Source organism: Mixophyes fleayi, chromosome 2 (genome assembly GCF_038048845.1).
Source record: "Mixophyes fleayi isolate aMixFle1 chromosome 2, aMixFle1.hap1, whole genome shotgun sequence".
Classification (NCBI taxonomy): domain Eukaryota; kingdom Metazoa; phylum Chordata; class Amphibia; order Anura; family Limnodynastidae; genus Mixophyes; species Mixophyes fleayi.
Window position 1 is genome coordinate 244021469 of NC_134403.1, and position 19157 is coordinate 244040625.

Genomic DNA, 19157 nt, shown 5'->3' on the forward strand with positions numbered 1-19157 from the left:
ACATTAGGGATTTTAAAAAAGGTATACATTACTACCACAAAAAATCAGCAGTGTACTCTGTTTCATAGTGGAGAAATTGATGCTCGATTACTGGTGTACAGCATAAATAATTTACAGATTGTTAAAAACCATACCAAAAAAGTTAACTAAATTGAGGCAATTGGATAAAACTCCCATACAGGAAATGAAACAAACAGAAACTGATGGGAAGGGGATTCCCTTTACAGAATCCAAAACTGAAACTTTCCAGAGAAAGAGAGAGGGAGACACAGAAAGATGGTCAATCATGGCAGTTGCTCAGGAAAAGTGCACATTTGGCAGTCTTTTAAATACGGACTGCGATATTACTGTCTACTCAAAAATCATTAGATTACATAGCTGGGACCACTTTACAGATGAAGAAAAAGAACTTTTGATTCTGAGAACTGAAGTTTCAAATTCAGTAACCAATGATCCTGGAACCTCAGTGTGCTATCGTCATGAAAAGCTTCTACTGCTAAGATATGAAGAATTTCAGAAAACATGCTGTAATCCTTTCTTGTCTCTCAAAAAAATAAAAATACTGGATTTTAAAAAAAAAAAGGAGCTAGAAAAAGCTTAAAAGTTATGTCACTAAAGTGGGCCAAAGACCATGGTGACTGTCAGCTTCATGCGGTTATTAAGCCAGGACAGAAACGTTGCCCAAAATGCAGAATTCAACTGTTACACTGTAGAGAACAGACATAGATATGTCAACAGAAGAAGTTGGAGGGTGTATCTGAACCAGCAGAAACAGATGAGCTGAATGAAAGCATTACAAAGCTTGGTTGTTCACCAGTGAAATTGCATGGGGTAAAGAGAAGACACCGGGGCACATAGGCTAAAAGAAAAGAAGAGCAGGTAAGTACAGCCATTCAAGAGAAGATTACTGAAATGTTGTCTCTTCCTTGAACATCACTAGAATCACTCCAGAAAGTAAGCAAATTGTTCAGGTTGTGATGATTTACAGAGTGTGATATATGAATTAAAGCAAAAGTGTGAAGAGGCGCCACCAGAAGAAGTAGTAAAAATATTATCTCTGGCACCAAACAGCTGGACAATTAAGCAGACTGCAGAAGAATTTAATGTCATAGCCGTCTAGAAACAGCAAAGACTGTGGCAGGAACACGTTCTCATCACAGATTTCGGCCTAGTAATGATGAGCTACACATATATCGATTGTTATCAAACGACATGAAGACAGGAGGAACCAGAGTTAGTGTCACTATGACCAGAGTCACAAAAAATGTAGACAAAAGTGATCTGCAACCTGGAACATACATAGCGGCAGTGTATGATAACATCTGGTACATTGGGTATATCATTCAATGTAATGAGGAGGAACATATTGTGCTGATACACTTAATGAAACAAAACCAATCAACAAATGTGCTGTCCTGGCCTTCAAGAGATGATAAGTGTTTTGTTCCTTTTATTCACATCATCTGTGTAACAGAAGTGCCTACTATCCAAGGAAGTACTGGAAGGCAGTATACACTTTCTGCTGACACTAAGGAAAATTACAGACTGTTACAACACGTTCCAAACAAGGGAAAAATAATGAGATTGTTGAGTTTATTCGAAAAATGTGCGTTTTTGCCGTAACGCAAAACATGAGGCAGATAAAGTAATTTGGTTTGGATTCGGGAGGAAGAGTTGCCTTAGGGGTCCAAATTTTGTGGAGATTCCTTAATAAACACCCGTGATACTTCAAATAAACTGGATAAAGAAGCTGCAATTAGTAAATTATTTAATACATTGAAAAATCAATATTTAATCAACTTATTGTCAGACAGTCGAGATATTTCGCAGAAATAGTTGTTTTGACATCCTTTCTTAACTAAAAAAAAATTCTAACAAATCTAAGACGGGTGATGGACACCCCTGGTTGAACTGACATGGAATTTGGGACTTTACATTACAGCTTTTGCCAACCTACTAAGAAGCGTTTTTTTTGTTTGTATCTCCAATTATTTCACATGTTGTTGCTGGAGGGGTGCGGTACGTGTTACCGATGCTGAAAATTCCGACACCGTACATACCTAAAAAATAATTCCAATTTCAATAATGGTGATTAATAAGCAAATGCAGACTTAACATAAAAAAGACTCAGTACATCACTGACACCTGTGTAATATTTTCCGATTGAAGTAAAATCCAGCACTTGCATTTGACATCAGCCATCATGGGGACAGTGATATTTCTGACTTTAAAGCGGCAATGACACCAGTTGCCGCGTGTAAAATGTAAAAGCCTTTATTGTAATTCTAACCTTATCCCTAACCCTTAAATTAGATTGTAAATGCGGCGACTGGTTGCATTGTCACTTTAAATTCAGAAATATCACTGTCCCCATGATGACTGACGTCAAATGCAAGTGCCGCCCTTTACTTCAATCCCAATACATTGTACGAGTGTCGGCGATGTACGGAGTCTTTTTTATGTTAAGTCTGCATTTGCTTATTATGCCATTATTGAAATTGGAATTATTTTGTAGGAATGTAGTGTGTCAGAATTTAGATCATTGATAACATGACTACCACCGGGCTAGAGATATCACCACACTGCTGAGTAGGCAATGTGGCTGTCTTTATGGAACATTAGCACGTCCACATGTAAAAAAAAAAAAAAAACAGAAAGGCTTTGATATTACAATATATTTTAAGATTAACGCTGCTTACATGCATGACTTTCAATAAACCGATCATGTTTCATTGCCCCTAAAATCCTGCCGAATCGCCTCATTGTTTCATACAGCTCTTGAACATCTTTGGAGTATCTTCTCTCCAAAACTAAATAAAATTACAAAGGCTTGTTATTAAAGGATATTTGACAATGAAAAAACAAACATTTTGCTCAAAGAACATTAGGACAAAGAAGTGACACAATATTGAAATAATGCGCCACACAGTGGTCTGTCCAAATCTGGTATTTCACCTTAAAATTATTCCTTATGTAGCCATTAATTGTGTCAGAATTCACAATGAGGATATCTTACCATCTGCGGTTTATATTCAGAGCTTAACTGCAAAAAAATATTAAGGTTTAAAAAAATAAAAAGATCACACATAATACACACCAAACAAATTAGCAAACAAATTAACCAAAATCCAAAACAGAATGTAATCAAATAAAATACATTTCTGTGAGTTGAACTAGTGTGTTTCATTTGTTCTGACACTTGTACATTGAGTGTAGAAAAAGCAAGACATTCGCTAAAACAATCAAAAAAGAATGGTCGCTGCTGATGGATTCAATGGAGTTACACCATTCAATACATTTCTTCCAAATCTTGTAAAAGATATCCGAAGAATTCTTCTTCCTCAACCGTGTGTCTATTACTTACTCTTAGAATCCGTTTCCTGAGCAGCATACACTTCATCTATGAAGAACTATGCATTGGTGCAGTTGATCTGATCTAAGTGGCAGAGGCCAAGGCTATTTCTTGAGCATCCCCCAGGCTACAGGAAACCATGGACAGTGAAGGCCAAAATGAAAGAATTGTTATCACATCTGCCCTTTCTTTTCAGATTTTGTTTAGCATGCAAGTGATGAGTGAAAACAGGGAGGAAGACATACCACAGGTGAAATGTGCATGGAACTGTCAGAGCATTCATTCCCTCTAACTCTGCAGTCCTGTGCCGAGAGAAGAACCTTGGATATTTTTCATTTCTGCTTGTTGCCATGATGTCAACTTGAGGAAGCTATTTATCAACAGCTGGAACACCTCCTCATGAAGAGACCATTTTTGTGGGTGAATCTGTTCTCGACTGAGGTAATCTACTAACATATTCCATTTTCCTGCTACATATAATGCTGAGAGTGACTTTAGGTTTCTTTGCTGTGCAGAACATGATCTTTGCTATTTCTACCATCAAGGTTTGGCTTCTGATACCTTCCTGACGATTTATGAAGGCTACCATTGACCTGCTGCCTGAGAATATTCTGAGATACTTCCATTTTACATGAAGATGAAATTGTGCAATTGTCTTCCACACTGCTCTCATTTCCAAGACATTCACGTAAAGACTTCTTGTTGTGGGGCCAAGTTCCTTGGGCCTCTCCTTTTTTCCTTAACTTTTGGCTTTGCCAGCACCTCTGAGATTACCTGGTGTCTTTTGACAGGGAGATGGCATGAGTAAGAGAAATTTTTCTGTGATCCCAATTCTTAGAAGTTCTTGCATATGCCATCTTGCGCATAGGATGATGCCTCTGATGGAGAACAACACCCTCAACAATTGAAGCACCTTTCTTACAGACAATGAATCTGTAGCTTATGTGCCAGGGACTAGATCTTGACACGTCTCTTTTGTGACAGAGCAACTTTGCTCAGTGTGGTGTCTTACTGGACCTCCAGAACTTTATTTTGTGATGGGATGAGATTGCTTTTTTTTCTTGTTCACAATCCAGCCATGTTGCTGCAAGAGAAGTATCAACTAATCCTCTTGCTATATTGACACTGTGTTCTAAAACCCCACCACAAAAACGTCGTTCAGATACTATCTTGACTCCTTGCTCCCTCAGGTCCGCAATCAGAGGGATTAGCACTTTTGTGGCCCAGGACTCAGAAACTGAGGAACTTCCTGTGATGAACTGCGACAGAGATATGAAAATAGGCACCCTGAAGGTCTATGGATGCGAGTAAAGCTCCAATTATGATGGCCGTGAGGATAGAATTTGCAGATTCAATGTGGAAATGTCTGGTACGAACAAGCTTGTTGAGCCTCTTCAAATCTAGATCTGTGTGAAAATCCCCTGATGCCTATCTAACAAGGAAGAGTCCGGTAAGAAATTGCTTGAGCCCTTGACTGAATAATGAAGTTCCCTTTGTGATACTGATGAAACTATCTTGTACCTATTTCTTACAATGACCATTGGGCACTGATCTATTATAGCGTAGACTCATATTTCTATATACTGTGTGATTCTGCCACCTACTGATTGTAATGCTGGTTGATCACATTAATGGTAATTGTGGAGTCTTTTGATTTGACCTTCCTCCTTTGGGCCTAAAAGCCTGAAATGACATGTGGCTGTATTGGCTTATATCTTTTCACCCTCTCCAAAGCGCTGATGAGCAAAGAAACAATACTTCTGGCAGGCAGTTAGGATTACCCTCGGGGTACTCCAGTAAAACAGTGTCCAATCTGTATACAAAAAAACAGGGTGCCTTCAAATGGATGATTGGCTATACTACAGCGAATCCCAAAGTGTGCGCCGCGGCGCTGTCAAATTGGTGCCGTGGCCAGGAAAAATAACAAAACAACTTACCAATCCACGCGGCGCCCGGGACCCAGCATCCTCCTCGCTTTTCACTGAATGTCGTCACGCCCGACATATTCAGTGAGACGCTGCAGGAGAGAGGAGGATGCTGGGTCCCAGGCACCGCCGGTTTAGAAAGAAGACAGAAGAAAAGACAGAAGAAATAGAAGAAAGAAGGCCAAGTATGGCAAGTAAAGAAATGGAGGGGTAATAGTGTTAGGAAACAGCAATGGAGTGGGAATAGAATGAAGGAGGGCACAAAGTGTGTGGATAAAGGAGGGCACAGAGTGTGTGGATGAAGGGGCACAGTGTGATGATTTTTTTACATGTTGTTTTATTTTGTTTGATCTTATTCCTCTTATTAGCTGTAAATTGTTCTTTGACAGAAATATAGTTGTAAAAAAAATAAATAAAAAATATATATATATATTTTCACTTGGATTTAAATGTATTATTTTTGCAAACAACTTATTAAGTATTTCTGTCCTGACCTAAATACTTATTACGTTATTTTGGCCCAACTACTTATAAAACAGGACTGCTCTATAATTATTTTGGAGGGGCGCCTTGAAAAAATTATTAAGGATGCTGCGAACTGAAAAAGTTTGGGAACCACTGCTATACTATATGTTGAGTAAGCATCTGCCACCGAGGGGTGCAACTAGAGGGCTCTCCTAGCCTCGCTGCTGATGTCATGGTAATTGTTGAAATGGTTTGCAAAGATGTTTGACACAAAAATTCTATTCCCTTTTACATATTTTCATTGTTTTTCAACATATAGTCTGCTAGCTGTCTATTGGATATCTATATAAAGTGTATCTCAGTATAAAGTGTCATAATCATAATAAGTGCTCTTGACACTGTAGCCATAGCTACCCCAGATTTCAAAGTAGTTTCAGATGTAATATGAAGTTTCTTAAAACAACTCTCTATCTTTCCATCCATGGGATCTCTGAGGAGGCACCCACAGAGTGGGTAGGAGTGATCAGGTATCCCGGGACAGGTTGACCAACACTGAGGTAAGCCTAACGGATAACCAACTTGATCCATCTGTCAATGGACTGTTTAGAGGCAGTCCATCCTCTTTTCTGTGCACCATACAGAACCAGGAGGTCATCCGACAGCGCACCTCCTTCGTCCTTTCAATATAAGCCTGCAAGGCTCGTACCGGGTCTATTTAATGAGTCAGCCTGACGAAAATCTACAACCAGTATTTCCTGGTTCAGGTGAAAGCTAGAAACTATTTTCGGCTGGAACGAAGGTTTCATCCAGAGAACCTCCTTATCCTTGTGAAACACCAGGAAAGGGATTTGCAAGACAAGGCCCCCCCTATTTCGAGACCCTGCGAGCTGTAGAAATTGTCAGAAGGAATGCAGTCTTCCAGAACGAATATTTTAATAAACAGAAATGTCTGAACCTCCAGCAGTGAAGCCAGCTTTCTCTGAAAAAAACTATACCTGGACCTCCAAAGAACTGAGCCGGAGGCCCTGATCCAAGTCTCCTTGTAAAAAGGAGAGAAGACAGGAGAGATTAAAAGCGGATGTCAGGAAGCATGTAGTTCGCACTAGGAAATGTATGCTTTCCAGACCCTATAGTAGCTCCTGACAGAGACTGCTTTTTTGGCCTCAACATGGTCTGTATCAAACGGAGAGGCCATAAACTTTTAGGATAGCGGCTTCAATAGCAATCCCATTAAAGCTAGCTGTATTAAATCTTGATGCAGGAACAGGCCCTGGGATAGAAGTGTATAATAAGTAGACAGAAAACAGTTATCACATCACACACTTACAGAAAGGGTATGAAACACTGGTAAATTAGGTAATTCATATATATTTACACACTCCCAGAAAGGATGTAATAATAATAGTGAACTATACCTGAAACAAGATTGTAATTAGGTAGTATAGGTAGGAGATACTGCCTTCAGATGTGATAATCGTGCAGACAGACAACACAATATTAAGCTTTTACTTCTGCTCCACGGGAGGTTCTGTCCTTCCTGAGCTTGCCTTAGGACATCTGCATTACAGTTTAACAGGGTACCACCCCAGTCAAACTTCTCACCTGCTACTGTCCCCAAGGAGAATGAAAATAACCCATGTTACAGAAGAAAATGTAACGGACTAAGAGATTGCTCAAGGCAATCCAACCCCAATCCCCTAAAACGAATACAAGATAAGAGGGAGAAGAGCCAATCTGATAGCATACCCGCTACTATCACCAAAGAGTGTCTGCTGTATACTTAGCTGGCTTGCTAGGGAGGAAGTATTTATAGGGAAGAACTTCCCAGTGATACACTGCAATGTAAGCCTTCATCCATCGGACAACCCTCCTGAGCCACCCCAAACGTCATGTGGGGTTGCCATAATAGTGGCTCACGCAAATCACACTTCCCCCCCAGCACATAAGAATTAAACCCTTGAGTCCTACCTAAATGACGATACCTTCGGATGTGGTCTGGCTGCCTAATCCCACTTTCCTGCTCGTATTGGAGGTGTAAAAGGGATCCTCGTTCATTGATTGTAATGGTAGTGGCTATGTACTGTGGGAAGCTGCTGCCGCTGGAGGGTTGCCCGCTTTACTTAAGCTGCCGCAACCCTTAGCGTTCCCACAGTCAGTACCATTAAGGAAAATAGAATAATATAATTGAAAAAAAACCTGACAGCTCTTGCAGTCTAAACTGAGAATATTGCGGTCAGTAGAGGTATATAGAGGGGGAGAAGCTTGTTCACTGAAGAATTATTTATAGTGCCAGACCTCCTCTCACCCACATTTATTCCCCAATGTACTCCAGTGTCCCCCATAGGATGTTAGAAAATATAATGTTAAAAATATACAGTACTTTAAAATAAGTCACGATTTCTAGACAGATAATTCTAGTCTGACTTTTTTGCAGATTTACTAGTTATTAAAATGAGTTCGCCCACAAAAATAGATAGTAACAAAAACAGTCATAAAAATCTACTTACGTTGAAATTTCCTCAGATTTATAAGGCCATGTTCTCGAAGGATTCTATGATAAAACATATAAATACATTTATTGATAACAATCACCAGCACAATTATGTATATAGAACAAATTGTTACAAGCATATGGTTTACAATTTACATTCAATAGATGTGAATAATACTGAATAGAACATTGTAAGTAGGGCTGAAAGAAGGTTTTGACTAGAATCACCGATGCTCTAAAGATGCCAATCTGCCAACCAATTCGATCATTTTAGAATTATGCAGACGCAAATCATAGTGTGTACCGGAGAAACATGCTCGATGTCCTGAATATTTGACCAGGTTCTATCAGATATTAATGAGGATCGGGGAGTAGGAGACGACATAGTGCTCTGCCATGGCAAAGTGAAACTTCCCCTATGCATACTGACCACTAGTGAAACATGGTCAGTGAATGTTTGATCAAAAAGAAAATTTAACGGACAATAAAAGCAGTATAACATCACCTTTTCCTCCGCTGTCTCTCTTTCAATCGGGAATGATAAATGTCCACAACTGCAATTTTCAAAGCTAAAAAATATAATTAAGTAAAAAAAAAAATTAAGTAGAAAAAGTCAAGAAAATATGTGAAAAACAAAACTATTTGCACAAATGTTAAAAAATGTGAATTATCTTATGGTTATTTTCTTTTCTTCAAAGAACTCCACGGCAGCCTTTACTATGGGTAACCTTCCTTTTTGTTTAGCTAGCGCCAGGACAAACAAAAACACCCCTCAGAGAGTATATAAGCCAGCTCCACCTCTTCCACCATGTCTTTTGAGTACTTCCCAAGCTGTCTTCTGAACATATAAAAAAATACATCATACAACCTGGGTGTGAATATTCTAGGCTGACATGTAATACGTTGAGGAACAGGAATTAACAGTAAGATAATTTGCATTTTTCTTCTTCACTTCTCCATGGCAGCCTTTGCTATGTGATATACCCAAGCAATACACAGAGGAGGGAGGGGCAGGGCCGGATTTACCACTAGGCAACCTAGGCAATTGCCTAGGGCCCAGCGGTCCCTAGAGGGCCCTCCCAGGGCCGGCGGTGAGACCAACCTTTAAAAATGGGCCGCTACTTATGGGACAGTGCTATGTGCTTGCCCCCCTGGGCTAAAGTCTGCCAGCCAGCCCCTGAATAGGGGTATATGTTATGCTAAAAACTATAGTGCTATGGATTTTTTCAGGGAGGGGGCCCCAAACCAGTATCTTGCCTAGGGCCCCATGAGGTCTAAATCTGGCTCTGGGGAGGGGGCAAGAGGTAACCAATTAGCCACTATATGCTGCATAAAGAATATATTTAGTGGCTGACTGAAAGACGTCTGCCAAATTGAGAATCTCCCGATAGTAAAACATCAAGGTGATAAATGTTTTCACAACTCTGCCACAGAAACCTGAGCCTTCAATTGCCCAAGATGTAAATACCGTTCGTGTTGAATGTGCTTTAATTACTTCAGGCACTGGCTGCTCATGTCGCTTGTATGCCTGTAGAATCGCATCTCTAAACCACCTGGATATAGCATCTTTAGAAGGAGCATATCCTTTCAGATAACCAGCAAGTATCACAAACAGTTCTGTTTTTCTGAACTCCTGTGTTCTAGACAATATAGAAATGGCTCTGACCAGATATAGAGAATGTAGTATCTTTCCTTCCTCATCTTTAGGTTGTGGAAAAAAAGCTGTCAGCAATAATTATTGCTTGATATGGAATGTAGATATTACCTTTGGTAGAAAAGCAGGATTGGCTCTTAACACCACTATAACGGAATACATTTTCAGGAAAGGTTCCTTGCACCATATTGTGTGTAACTTCTCAATTCTACTAGCAGAAGTCACTTTCACTAGAAATAACACTTATAAAGTTATCCATTTCACCAGTATTTCCTGTAGCAGTTCAAACGGTTCAACAATTACATTTTGAGGACTAAATTGAGGTCTCATGGAGCCACAAACTGTCTGATCATTTTTACTGCTTACGAAAAATGTATAATTAGTTCTTTCAAAGCTAATTCGCTATCCAACAGTGCCAACACTTACTTTTCAGTGTGGCTAGGGCAGTGGTCAGGGAACAGGGGTAAATTACCCCAAATGAGGTAAAAATGAAATTCCTGGGGGTAATGCTGCCGATTCACATGCTGTCAGTTGGATTGAAGACCCCTTTAAATGTGAAATTGCTGTTGTACCAGAAGAGCCTCAAGGGTTGGCAGAGGCACTTCTTGAGCTTCGATGCAATAATGAAGCACGTATTGCATTTGAAAACAAACCAGATCTGTTATATTTTTGGATGTCAACAGCTGAAAAGGCATTCAAAATTGCACATGAGGAGGCAGTCAAAACGTTGCTGCCTTTTGCAACAATCTACCTTTGCGAACAAGGATTTTCCACTCTAACGAACATAAAAATAAAGCAGAGAAATCGATTGGACATTGAAGACTATATCCAAACTGACATCAAAATATCCTAATATTGATGCTCTCGTATCAAAAATGAAACAACATAATTTCTCCAAAACCTGAAGTTTTGAAGTTGAAGCTTTCAAAGAAATTTTGAATAGATTCAATAAAATGTTGAATTTCAATAATTAATAATATATGATTTCCTTCCTTTCAAATCAAGGGTGGTAACGTCAGCGTATCTAAATATATTTTGGAGTAAAAGGTAAAAAAATTCCCTGACCCCTGGGCTAGGGCAAGACCTTTAGCAAGTTCAACTTGTAAGAAGTGCAAGATGTGCAGAATTGTCACTGAAGTTATATTAACTTTTTTTTTTTTTTAAATCAGGTACTTTTTTATTGAATTTTAGTACATAACAAAAAACCAACAAAACAAACATTACATAACATATGTCAGCCGTTTAGCAATGCTCTAAGTTTACCCTGGTGATATCAATGCGAGTAAAGGCATAGATGTAAAATCTATACATCGTACAGAATACAGAACAACATATATATAGTGGAAATGAAGCAAGTTCAGATTCAACAGAACAAATACCTACAAACATATTTTAATGTATAAATTGTATAAATATCCTGCATAAAATCTTGTCAGAAATATTGCATAAAGTAGCAAAGTTTATCAGCGTCTAAATATAGCAATTTAATTAGTTTAGATTTAGACCAGACCAATCAGGGCTCTCACATTAACTATCCAACATTCTGGCCTACCCTTCTTTTTCTATGCTTGGATTCGTACCAAGATGACCAAACTTCATGATATTTGTGTCCTGCCCTTCGCAAAGTATACGTCTATCTCTCGTGGTCCATGGTCTCATTTACCAAAGCCCTCCAACCATGGAAATCTGGTTTTGCATTTGCAAGCCAATTACGCGCTATGACCACTTTTGCCAATGTAAGTGCTATGAAGACAAATTTATAAAGGGACACAGTTAGTTTTTCCTCTAGTGATATCCCGAATAGACATACTTTAGGTTCCAGTGGAGGAACACCGGGTACCACCCCAACAATACATTTCCATATTTTTTCCCAGAAGGCATGGACTACCTGACATTCCCAAAGCAAATGTCAGAAATCACATCTTGGTTGAGAACATTTAGGACAATCAGCGTTCCTAGCCCCATCAATTGTTGCCATAGACATTGGCGTGTGATATACCCTATGCAAAATATAAAAATCAATTTGTAGAAAACGCACCGAAGATGTGGCAAGTTTGATGCTTTTTAGGATTTCATACCACTCCTCCTCATCAATTGTACCAATATTGGATTCCCATTTTACCTTGAGAGGTAATAAACTATTACATGTCTGATGATGGTTAAGCTCCGCATAAACAGAAGAGATAACTCTGCAACCCTTCATACCCTCAAGCAAAGATCTAGCAGGGGCAGTAACCAATATAGGAGGTGTGTTCCCAAACTGAGACCGAGTAGCATGTCTGATTTGCAAATATCGAAAGAAAGCCCTCTGAGGGATCTGGAAATCTCTTTTAAATTGTTCAAATGATTTGAACAGATTTGTATCGTAAAGGTGACCCAACCTAGACACCCCCAAACGCCGCCAGAAACAGTCCCCACTCAATTTTCGTAATTCAGGTAGAGCGTCATTATACCAGATCGGAGTATCTGCATCCACACCTTTCCCTCCAAGAATTTTATGTGCCATATTCCAGATCCTAATGGCTTGTGTAATGATAGGGGCGTCTGTCTTACAAGTCCGACCCTGCCTAGGGGTGAACTGGGGCCCCGCCCGCTCACCAATAAAGCCCAACAAGGAGCCGTCATTACATCCACTCATCCATACAATCAGATGTGACAACTGAGCTGCCATATAGTATAATCTGAGGTTAGGCAGCGCCAAGCCACCATCAAACTTGGATTTACATAAAGTGCTAAGTTTTATTCTAGCCCTTCTGTCACCCCAGATAAACGAAGAAAGAATTTTTGTTAGGGATATATATGGGCGAATGTTGCAACACGTAAAGGTATTTAGGTTGCATTATCATTTTAAAGAGATTAATCCTTCCAGTCACCGTCAATGGCAGGCGCTTCCAGGTGTGAGACCTAAGTTTAAAGTAGTCAGTAATAGGATCAACATTTAATTTAACGTAGTCAACTGGCTTGGTGGAGACCCAAATGCCGAGGTATTTGAAACAGAGAGTTCATTTAAGAGGGTAACTCTGTGTAGACTGGGCTGGGAGAATACCATGTACTGGAAAAATGATAGATTTATCCCAGTTAATTTTAAAACCTGAGTAATGGCCATAATTAGCAACAGTCTCCAATAAGTTATTGAGGGAACCATCCGCCTCAGACAGAAACAACAGCATGTCATCCGCGTATAGAGCAATAATATCTGTAGCCTCCCCAGCAGGGAGACCCCGTATATCCGGATGGGCGCGAATCAAACATGCTAATGGTTCAATGGCTATGGCGAATAGAGCCGGGGATAAAGGACACCCTTGACGGGTGCCTCTACCCAAATCAAACGGGGCTGATGTATATCCATTCACACATACCCGTGCTACAGGGGCACTATACAACAGTTGAAGCCAGCAGATGAATGTCGGTCCAAAGCAAAACCTTTTCAGCACCTCCCACAGATAAATCCACTCCACCGAGTCAAAGGCCTTGGCAGCATCCAGATATACCACCGAAACCCCCGGCTCAGCAACGTGAGCCACCTGCAGATGCGTGAACAAACGCCTCAAATTAATCGTAGTCGATCTACCTGGCATAAATCCCATCTGATCTGGATGAATAATTTCAGTAATAACCGAATTAAGTCTTATGGCCAAAATTTTAGCAAGGATTTTAACATCAGAACCCAATAGAGAAATTGGACGATATGAATCCGTGTATAAAGGATTTTTCCCCGGTTTGGGTAATACAACAATTAATGCCTCTGACATTAAGGCAGGCATTACGTCGGACTCAAGTATTCTGGCATAGTGAGCGTGCAATTGTGGGACAAAAAACTTTTCAAATTTTTTATACAATTCCACTGGAATACCATCTGATCCCGGGGGACTTCCCATTCGGGAATGATTTAATTGCCATTTCAACTTCTTCAAGTGTGAGAGGGGCTTTCAAGAAGGCAACAGAATCACTAGTTAAACTAGGGAGTTTAATAGGGTCTAAATATGAATCAAGCTCCGACTTCCTAAAGGTCACTTTAGAAGCATACAGTTCTTTGTAGTAATGCAAAAAGGAGTTGGCAATATCCACCCCTGCGTATTGTTTCACTCCATTTTGATCATGAATGGCTGCAATTACTCTACTATCCCTTTCCTCCCGAGATAAACAGGCCAGATAACTGCCACCCATGTCCGCTGTTGAGTAATGTGCGTGTCTAGCAAACAGCAACCTCCTTTTTGATTTGTCCATTAAAAAGTCTGACCATTTTTGCTGTGCAACCAGCTACTGGACTCTATCCTCCACTGACCGTGACGACAAATATGTGGCCTCTAAATTTCTACAAGATTCTTCCACTTCCACCTCTCTAGAGCGATTGAATTTTTTAGTATCTACCACCTTCTTTATAAGTGTTCAACTCAGAAAGGCCTTAACTGAATCCCATAACAAGGCAGGACTAGTATAGGAATTATCACCAAAATAACCCTCCCATAATACTATGAGGTCAGCACCGCCCGTCATTGGCTGTAACCAGGCTGGGTGCAACTTCCAGAAATGATTTCCCCTGTCTACTATGGGTATTTACCTGTACTAAAACAGGAGAGTGATCTGATATACCTCTTGGCAGGTATTCAATCTTGGAGACTAGGGGTGACAAAATTGGGGACGGAAGAATAAAGCCTATCCGGGAAAGTGTATTATATGTGGTTGAATGACAAGAGAATTGTTGCGCATCTGGATTACGAACTCGCCATACATCCACGAGCCCCATTTCCTGAAGAAGTTTAGAAAATGCAGATGGACAGGAGGAACCCAATGGTCTCATTCCAGGAGTCTCTCTTCATCTGTCGAGCAAAGGATCAGGAACATTATTAAAGTCCCCCATACAGATGACGGGAGTATCAGGCGATTGGGATATAAAGGATGCCGCCTTTCCAAATACCTCTGTACCATATGGAGGAGGAATATATATAGCTACAATTATTATTGGAGAGAAGCCAATTATTGCGCTTATAAAAACGTATCTACCATGAAGGTCTAGTTGTGAACATTCTAAAGTAAAATGCTATTTTTTCTTTATTAATAGAGAAACCCCCCTAGAACTAGGCGAGTGAACAGAATGGTACGCCCACCCAACCCATGGTTTTTTGAGAGCCATTACTTTACCACCATACAAATGCGCTTCCACCAAACAAACAACATCAGGTGTATATTTTTTAAGCTGGGAAAGTACCAAGTTGCGCTTGACCCGCTCATTCAAACCTCTTACATTCCAGGTGAGCAGACGGAGCCCGCCCCACCATCTGACTAACCCCTACCATGACAATTTAAGTGACGAGTATCTAAGGATATCAGGGCCACATAAGCACAAACCCGGCATAGCTTAGGCTTAACATTCACATGGCAAAAATACATTTTCGCATTGTACATTTAAGTGCAATCTGAACCTGACCCGCACCGATCTCACAACACTTCGTTGACAAAGCATAACATAAATTTCCACAGCTGACATTAAATGAACATAATGAAGACAAATTAAAGAAAACAAAATACAAGTGTAAAACAAAATGCACAGTTCAAACCATCCCTTCCCACCCCGCATACTCAGCATAACGCTAACAGCTGGAGTACACTTGGATCCCTAAACTAGTAAAGATTACCCCAATTAACCTAACTAACTATCTAATCGCAAAGAATTGGGAGAGTAGCTATAACTAGCAGGAGATCTCCCGTATTTTAAATCCTCCAACCGATTCTGCCTAAATAAACCTACTACCTCAGAACCATTTAATAGGAGTAATGAATAAGTATAATCATTATTAGAAATATCAATTATTAAATTGAATACAAAGTGAGGGAAAATGAAAACTTAGGACTTAGGCTTTCAAGTGTCCAAGTCCGCAGCCGGCAGTCTACGATCCAACCAGTCAACAGCATACTTGGGTGTCGTGAAGAAGTGTTGCTTCCCATCAGCTGATACACGCAGCCTCATCGGGTATAACAAGACGTATGGCAGTTGAAGATCCCTCAATCTTCTCTTAACAGCAACAAATTGGGATCTGGATTTTTGTACATCCATGGCGAAATCAGGGAAAACTGAAACAATATGGTTGTTATACTTCAAATGACCTTGTTGTCGCACCAAACGAAGAACAGCATCCCTGTCCTTGAAATGTAGGATCTTTGCGATGAATGTGCGAGGAGGAGCCCCTGGCGGCGGAGCCTGAGTGGGGAGGCGATGCGCACTTTCAACTGAGAAAAGAGGAGAGAAGGCTTCTTTCCCAAATTCTTGGATCAACCAATTCTCCAAGAAGGCTTCAGGGTTATGACCCTCGGATTTTTCCGGAAGACCAACAAATCTCAGGTTACTGCGCCTCAGTCGCCATTCCATATCCGAGAATTTCTGTTTACATTGGCTATACTGAGTCGTCAGTTCCATTATCTGCCTTTGTACCGGAGCGGCAGCGTCTTCCAAGGACGAAATTCTATGCTCCGCATCTCCCAGACGCTCCCGCCTTTTTTGAAGGTCATGTCGGATAAGGGAGAGGTCTGCCTGCACCTCACCTATCCTATCTGTGACCTTCTTTTCACTAGTATTTATAGCTTGGAGTATCTGCTGTAGGGATGGTGGATTCTCAGCAGGCTGCGTACTCAGAGTAGGTGGATTATCTGGTGATGTATCTGGTTGCCCAGCATCTTTAGGAGCGGATGAAGTAGATTGGCGGGCATAACGCTCCAACTTAGCCGCTGCGGCTGTTGCAGTGTTTTCCCATAACGCTGCAGGTATAGTATATCAGGATATACAGCAGTTAGTGCCCAGGCTTTTCAATCCCCTATTACCCCTCTTCGCCTGAGACAGCAATACAGAATAATGAAGAAAAGTCACTGACCCACAGAGAGTATCCCACAGTAACTCTCTTACAAAATATTTCACCTCAGTGAGGTTTTCCTGCACAGAAGAGGTATCCAATAGAATGTTGGTATATGCAGCAGGTTAATAATGAGTATCAGGAATCAATCAATCCACTTAGTGCGGACGACACCTTTGGTCTGCAGCCTGAGCTTTTCTAAAATGGCGGATCTTGATCCCAATGCCCTCTCCCTTCAACCAGCGGAGCAAATAGGGCTAGTAGTGAGGCACAGCCCGCCGACCAACTCCACAACAGTAACAACAGGGTCCCGACAGCAGACTTTAAAACACTGTCCCGTATCAGAGCTGTCCCGTGCAAGCTGATTCAAGGTCTGTGCTGCACTTCAGCCTGTCAGCAGCGCCTTCGCGCCAAAAAGGTATGTCTCCTTTCCTCCGCAGAGGTCTCGCAAACAGCCAGACTTTTACCAGTCTACACTCAGGCGGCACACAGGGGAAGATGTACGGTGGCTCACCAGGTATAAATCAGCGTACCTGAGTGAGGTGACAGGTCGGCATCCAGCACAGCAGCCCCAATCGCTTCCCGTTGCATCTTCTGAATGGAGTCACGGAGAGGTCCCGAATTCACACTGCGGTTCGGCCAGCGGTACTTACTGATCGGCTGCGCAATTAAGATGTGGCAATAATCGGGTGGAGGATAAAGCAGGATGTACTATAAAGGATTATGTGGGAGCTCGCGGAACTATCGTCCTACACCATGCTGATCCAGGCCACGCCCCCGAAGTTATATTAACTTTAGACTCAGAACAAGATGCAAATATTTTCCATATTCTCAATTAGATAACAGAAGAATTATTTTTCTAGCTTGCAGGAGAGTACTGAACCCAGAGTTTGAAACCTCTTTAGTTTTAGGCATTTTCCACTCAATCACAAAGCCATCAAAGCTAGATGCAGAACTGAACCAAGATTTAGTAAATCCACCGAAGAGATAGTGGCCATAACTTTCTCTGAGCATTTCCCATGCTATTGAAAACCAAGGGCGTCTTGGCCAAAATGAAAGAATAGCTATTACTTCTGCTTTTTCAATTTGTATTTGATTTTCCTCAAAACAAGAGGAATGAGAGGACATGGTGAAAATATTTATCTCAGTTGGAACATCCATGGAAGTACTAGAGCATCTACTCCTTCTGTTCATGAAACGCTGTGCCCAGACAGGAATATAGGTACTTTGGCATTGTGGTTTGTTGCCATTATGTATATTTGTGGAAGCCCAAACTTGATTATCTGGAATACTTCCCTATTTAGATTCCACTCCTCTGCATGGATTTGTGTGCGACTAAGATAATCAGCAAGTATGTTCTGCTCGCCTGCTACATATAAAGCGGATAGGGCTTTTGCATTCTTTTCTGCCCACAGCATAGTTCTTGTTATGTCTGTCATCAATGCTTTGTTTGTGGTTCCTCCCTGACGATTTATGAAGGCCACAAGAGTTTTGTTATCTGAGTTTCCCCTATAACTGATACTGGAAATGTAGTATTGCATTCCAAAGTGCTAATTTCCAACGATACAAAGCTCTCTCCATTTAGACATTCCCAACCTCAGACCCACTCCAGCGATTTTCAAATATATATGCTTTCTTTCATTCTGCATTCCCAACTCTGCTCTATAGATAGCAGTGTGGCAGTCCCCAGGTCGCTAATCTGCCTTCAGCTTAGGCCATCATTGGAGATCACCAGAAATGAGAAACCAGGTAAGCCCTAGCACAAAGAAAATAAACTCCTTGCTGACCTATCTGGTCTAGCGACATAAAAAGACATGAAGGAAGAGGAGGAGTTGGCTTATATGCTCTCTCTGAGGGAACATTTTTGTTTGACCTGTCTCTAACTAAACAAAACAGAAGCTAACCTATAGTAAACCCGACATGGAGGAGTGAAGAAACTTTTTTCCCCCCATTTAGTTTTTCATTCTCACGAGAAAATAGTTAAAAATAAAATTATGCAACTAGCACAGGACAATTAAGAAAAAAAAACCTAATCATTTTAATTAAGCATTGATGATTCATTAAAATGTCTATTCTCAACTGGCGACTTTATTTACAGCGGCTATGAATGTGTGCATTGTTACAATGTATCAAGGTTCAGGGGTGCAGTTAATTAAGCACTTTTCAAGCTAGCGTTTTTACTGCTTCAAAAGTTTTTATGCCTAATATTTATAGCGCTTAAATGCCAGCTGTAAAAGAACTGTGCTTTTAAATCTCAAAGTTTATAATGAGCGTATAACATGTTCTGTCTGACAGGATTTGCTCAAATATAATGTAGATCAACTGCAGAGGTTTTTTCTTGAGCTCTTTGGCCACCTGTCCAAAATGATGCTGCTGGCATTTTTTAAGAACAGTTGAGTAATTAAAACACTTGTGGGACACTCTC

At 40.6% G+C, this 19157-nt stretch overlaps 1 protein-coding gene across 1 annotated transcript in view; it reads right to left on the bottom strand.

The window, feature by feature from the left end:
- TADA2A (transcriptional adaptor 2A) overlaps positions 1-19157 on the bottom strand; it is a 46421-nt gene that overhangs the window by 15461 nt on the left and 11803 nt on the right. The window contains exons 8-10 of the mRNA XM_075195720.1: positions 8739-8802; positions 8250-8293; positions 2700-2810 (exon numbers count right to left, since the gene is read on the bottom strand). Coding sequence (XP_075051821.1) covers positions 2700-2810; positions 8250-8293; positions 8739-8802 — 219 coding nt within the window. The remainder of the gene's footprint in view (positions 1-2699; positions 2811-8249; positions 8294-8738; positions 8803-19157) is intronic.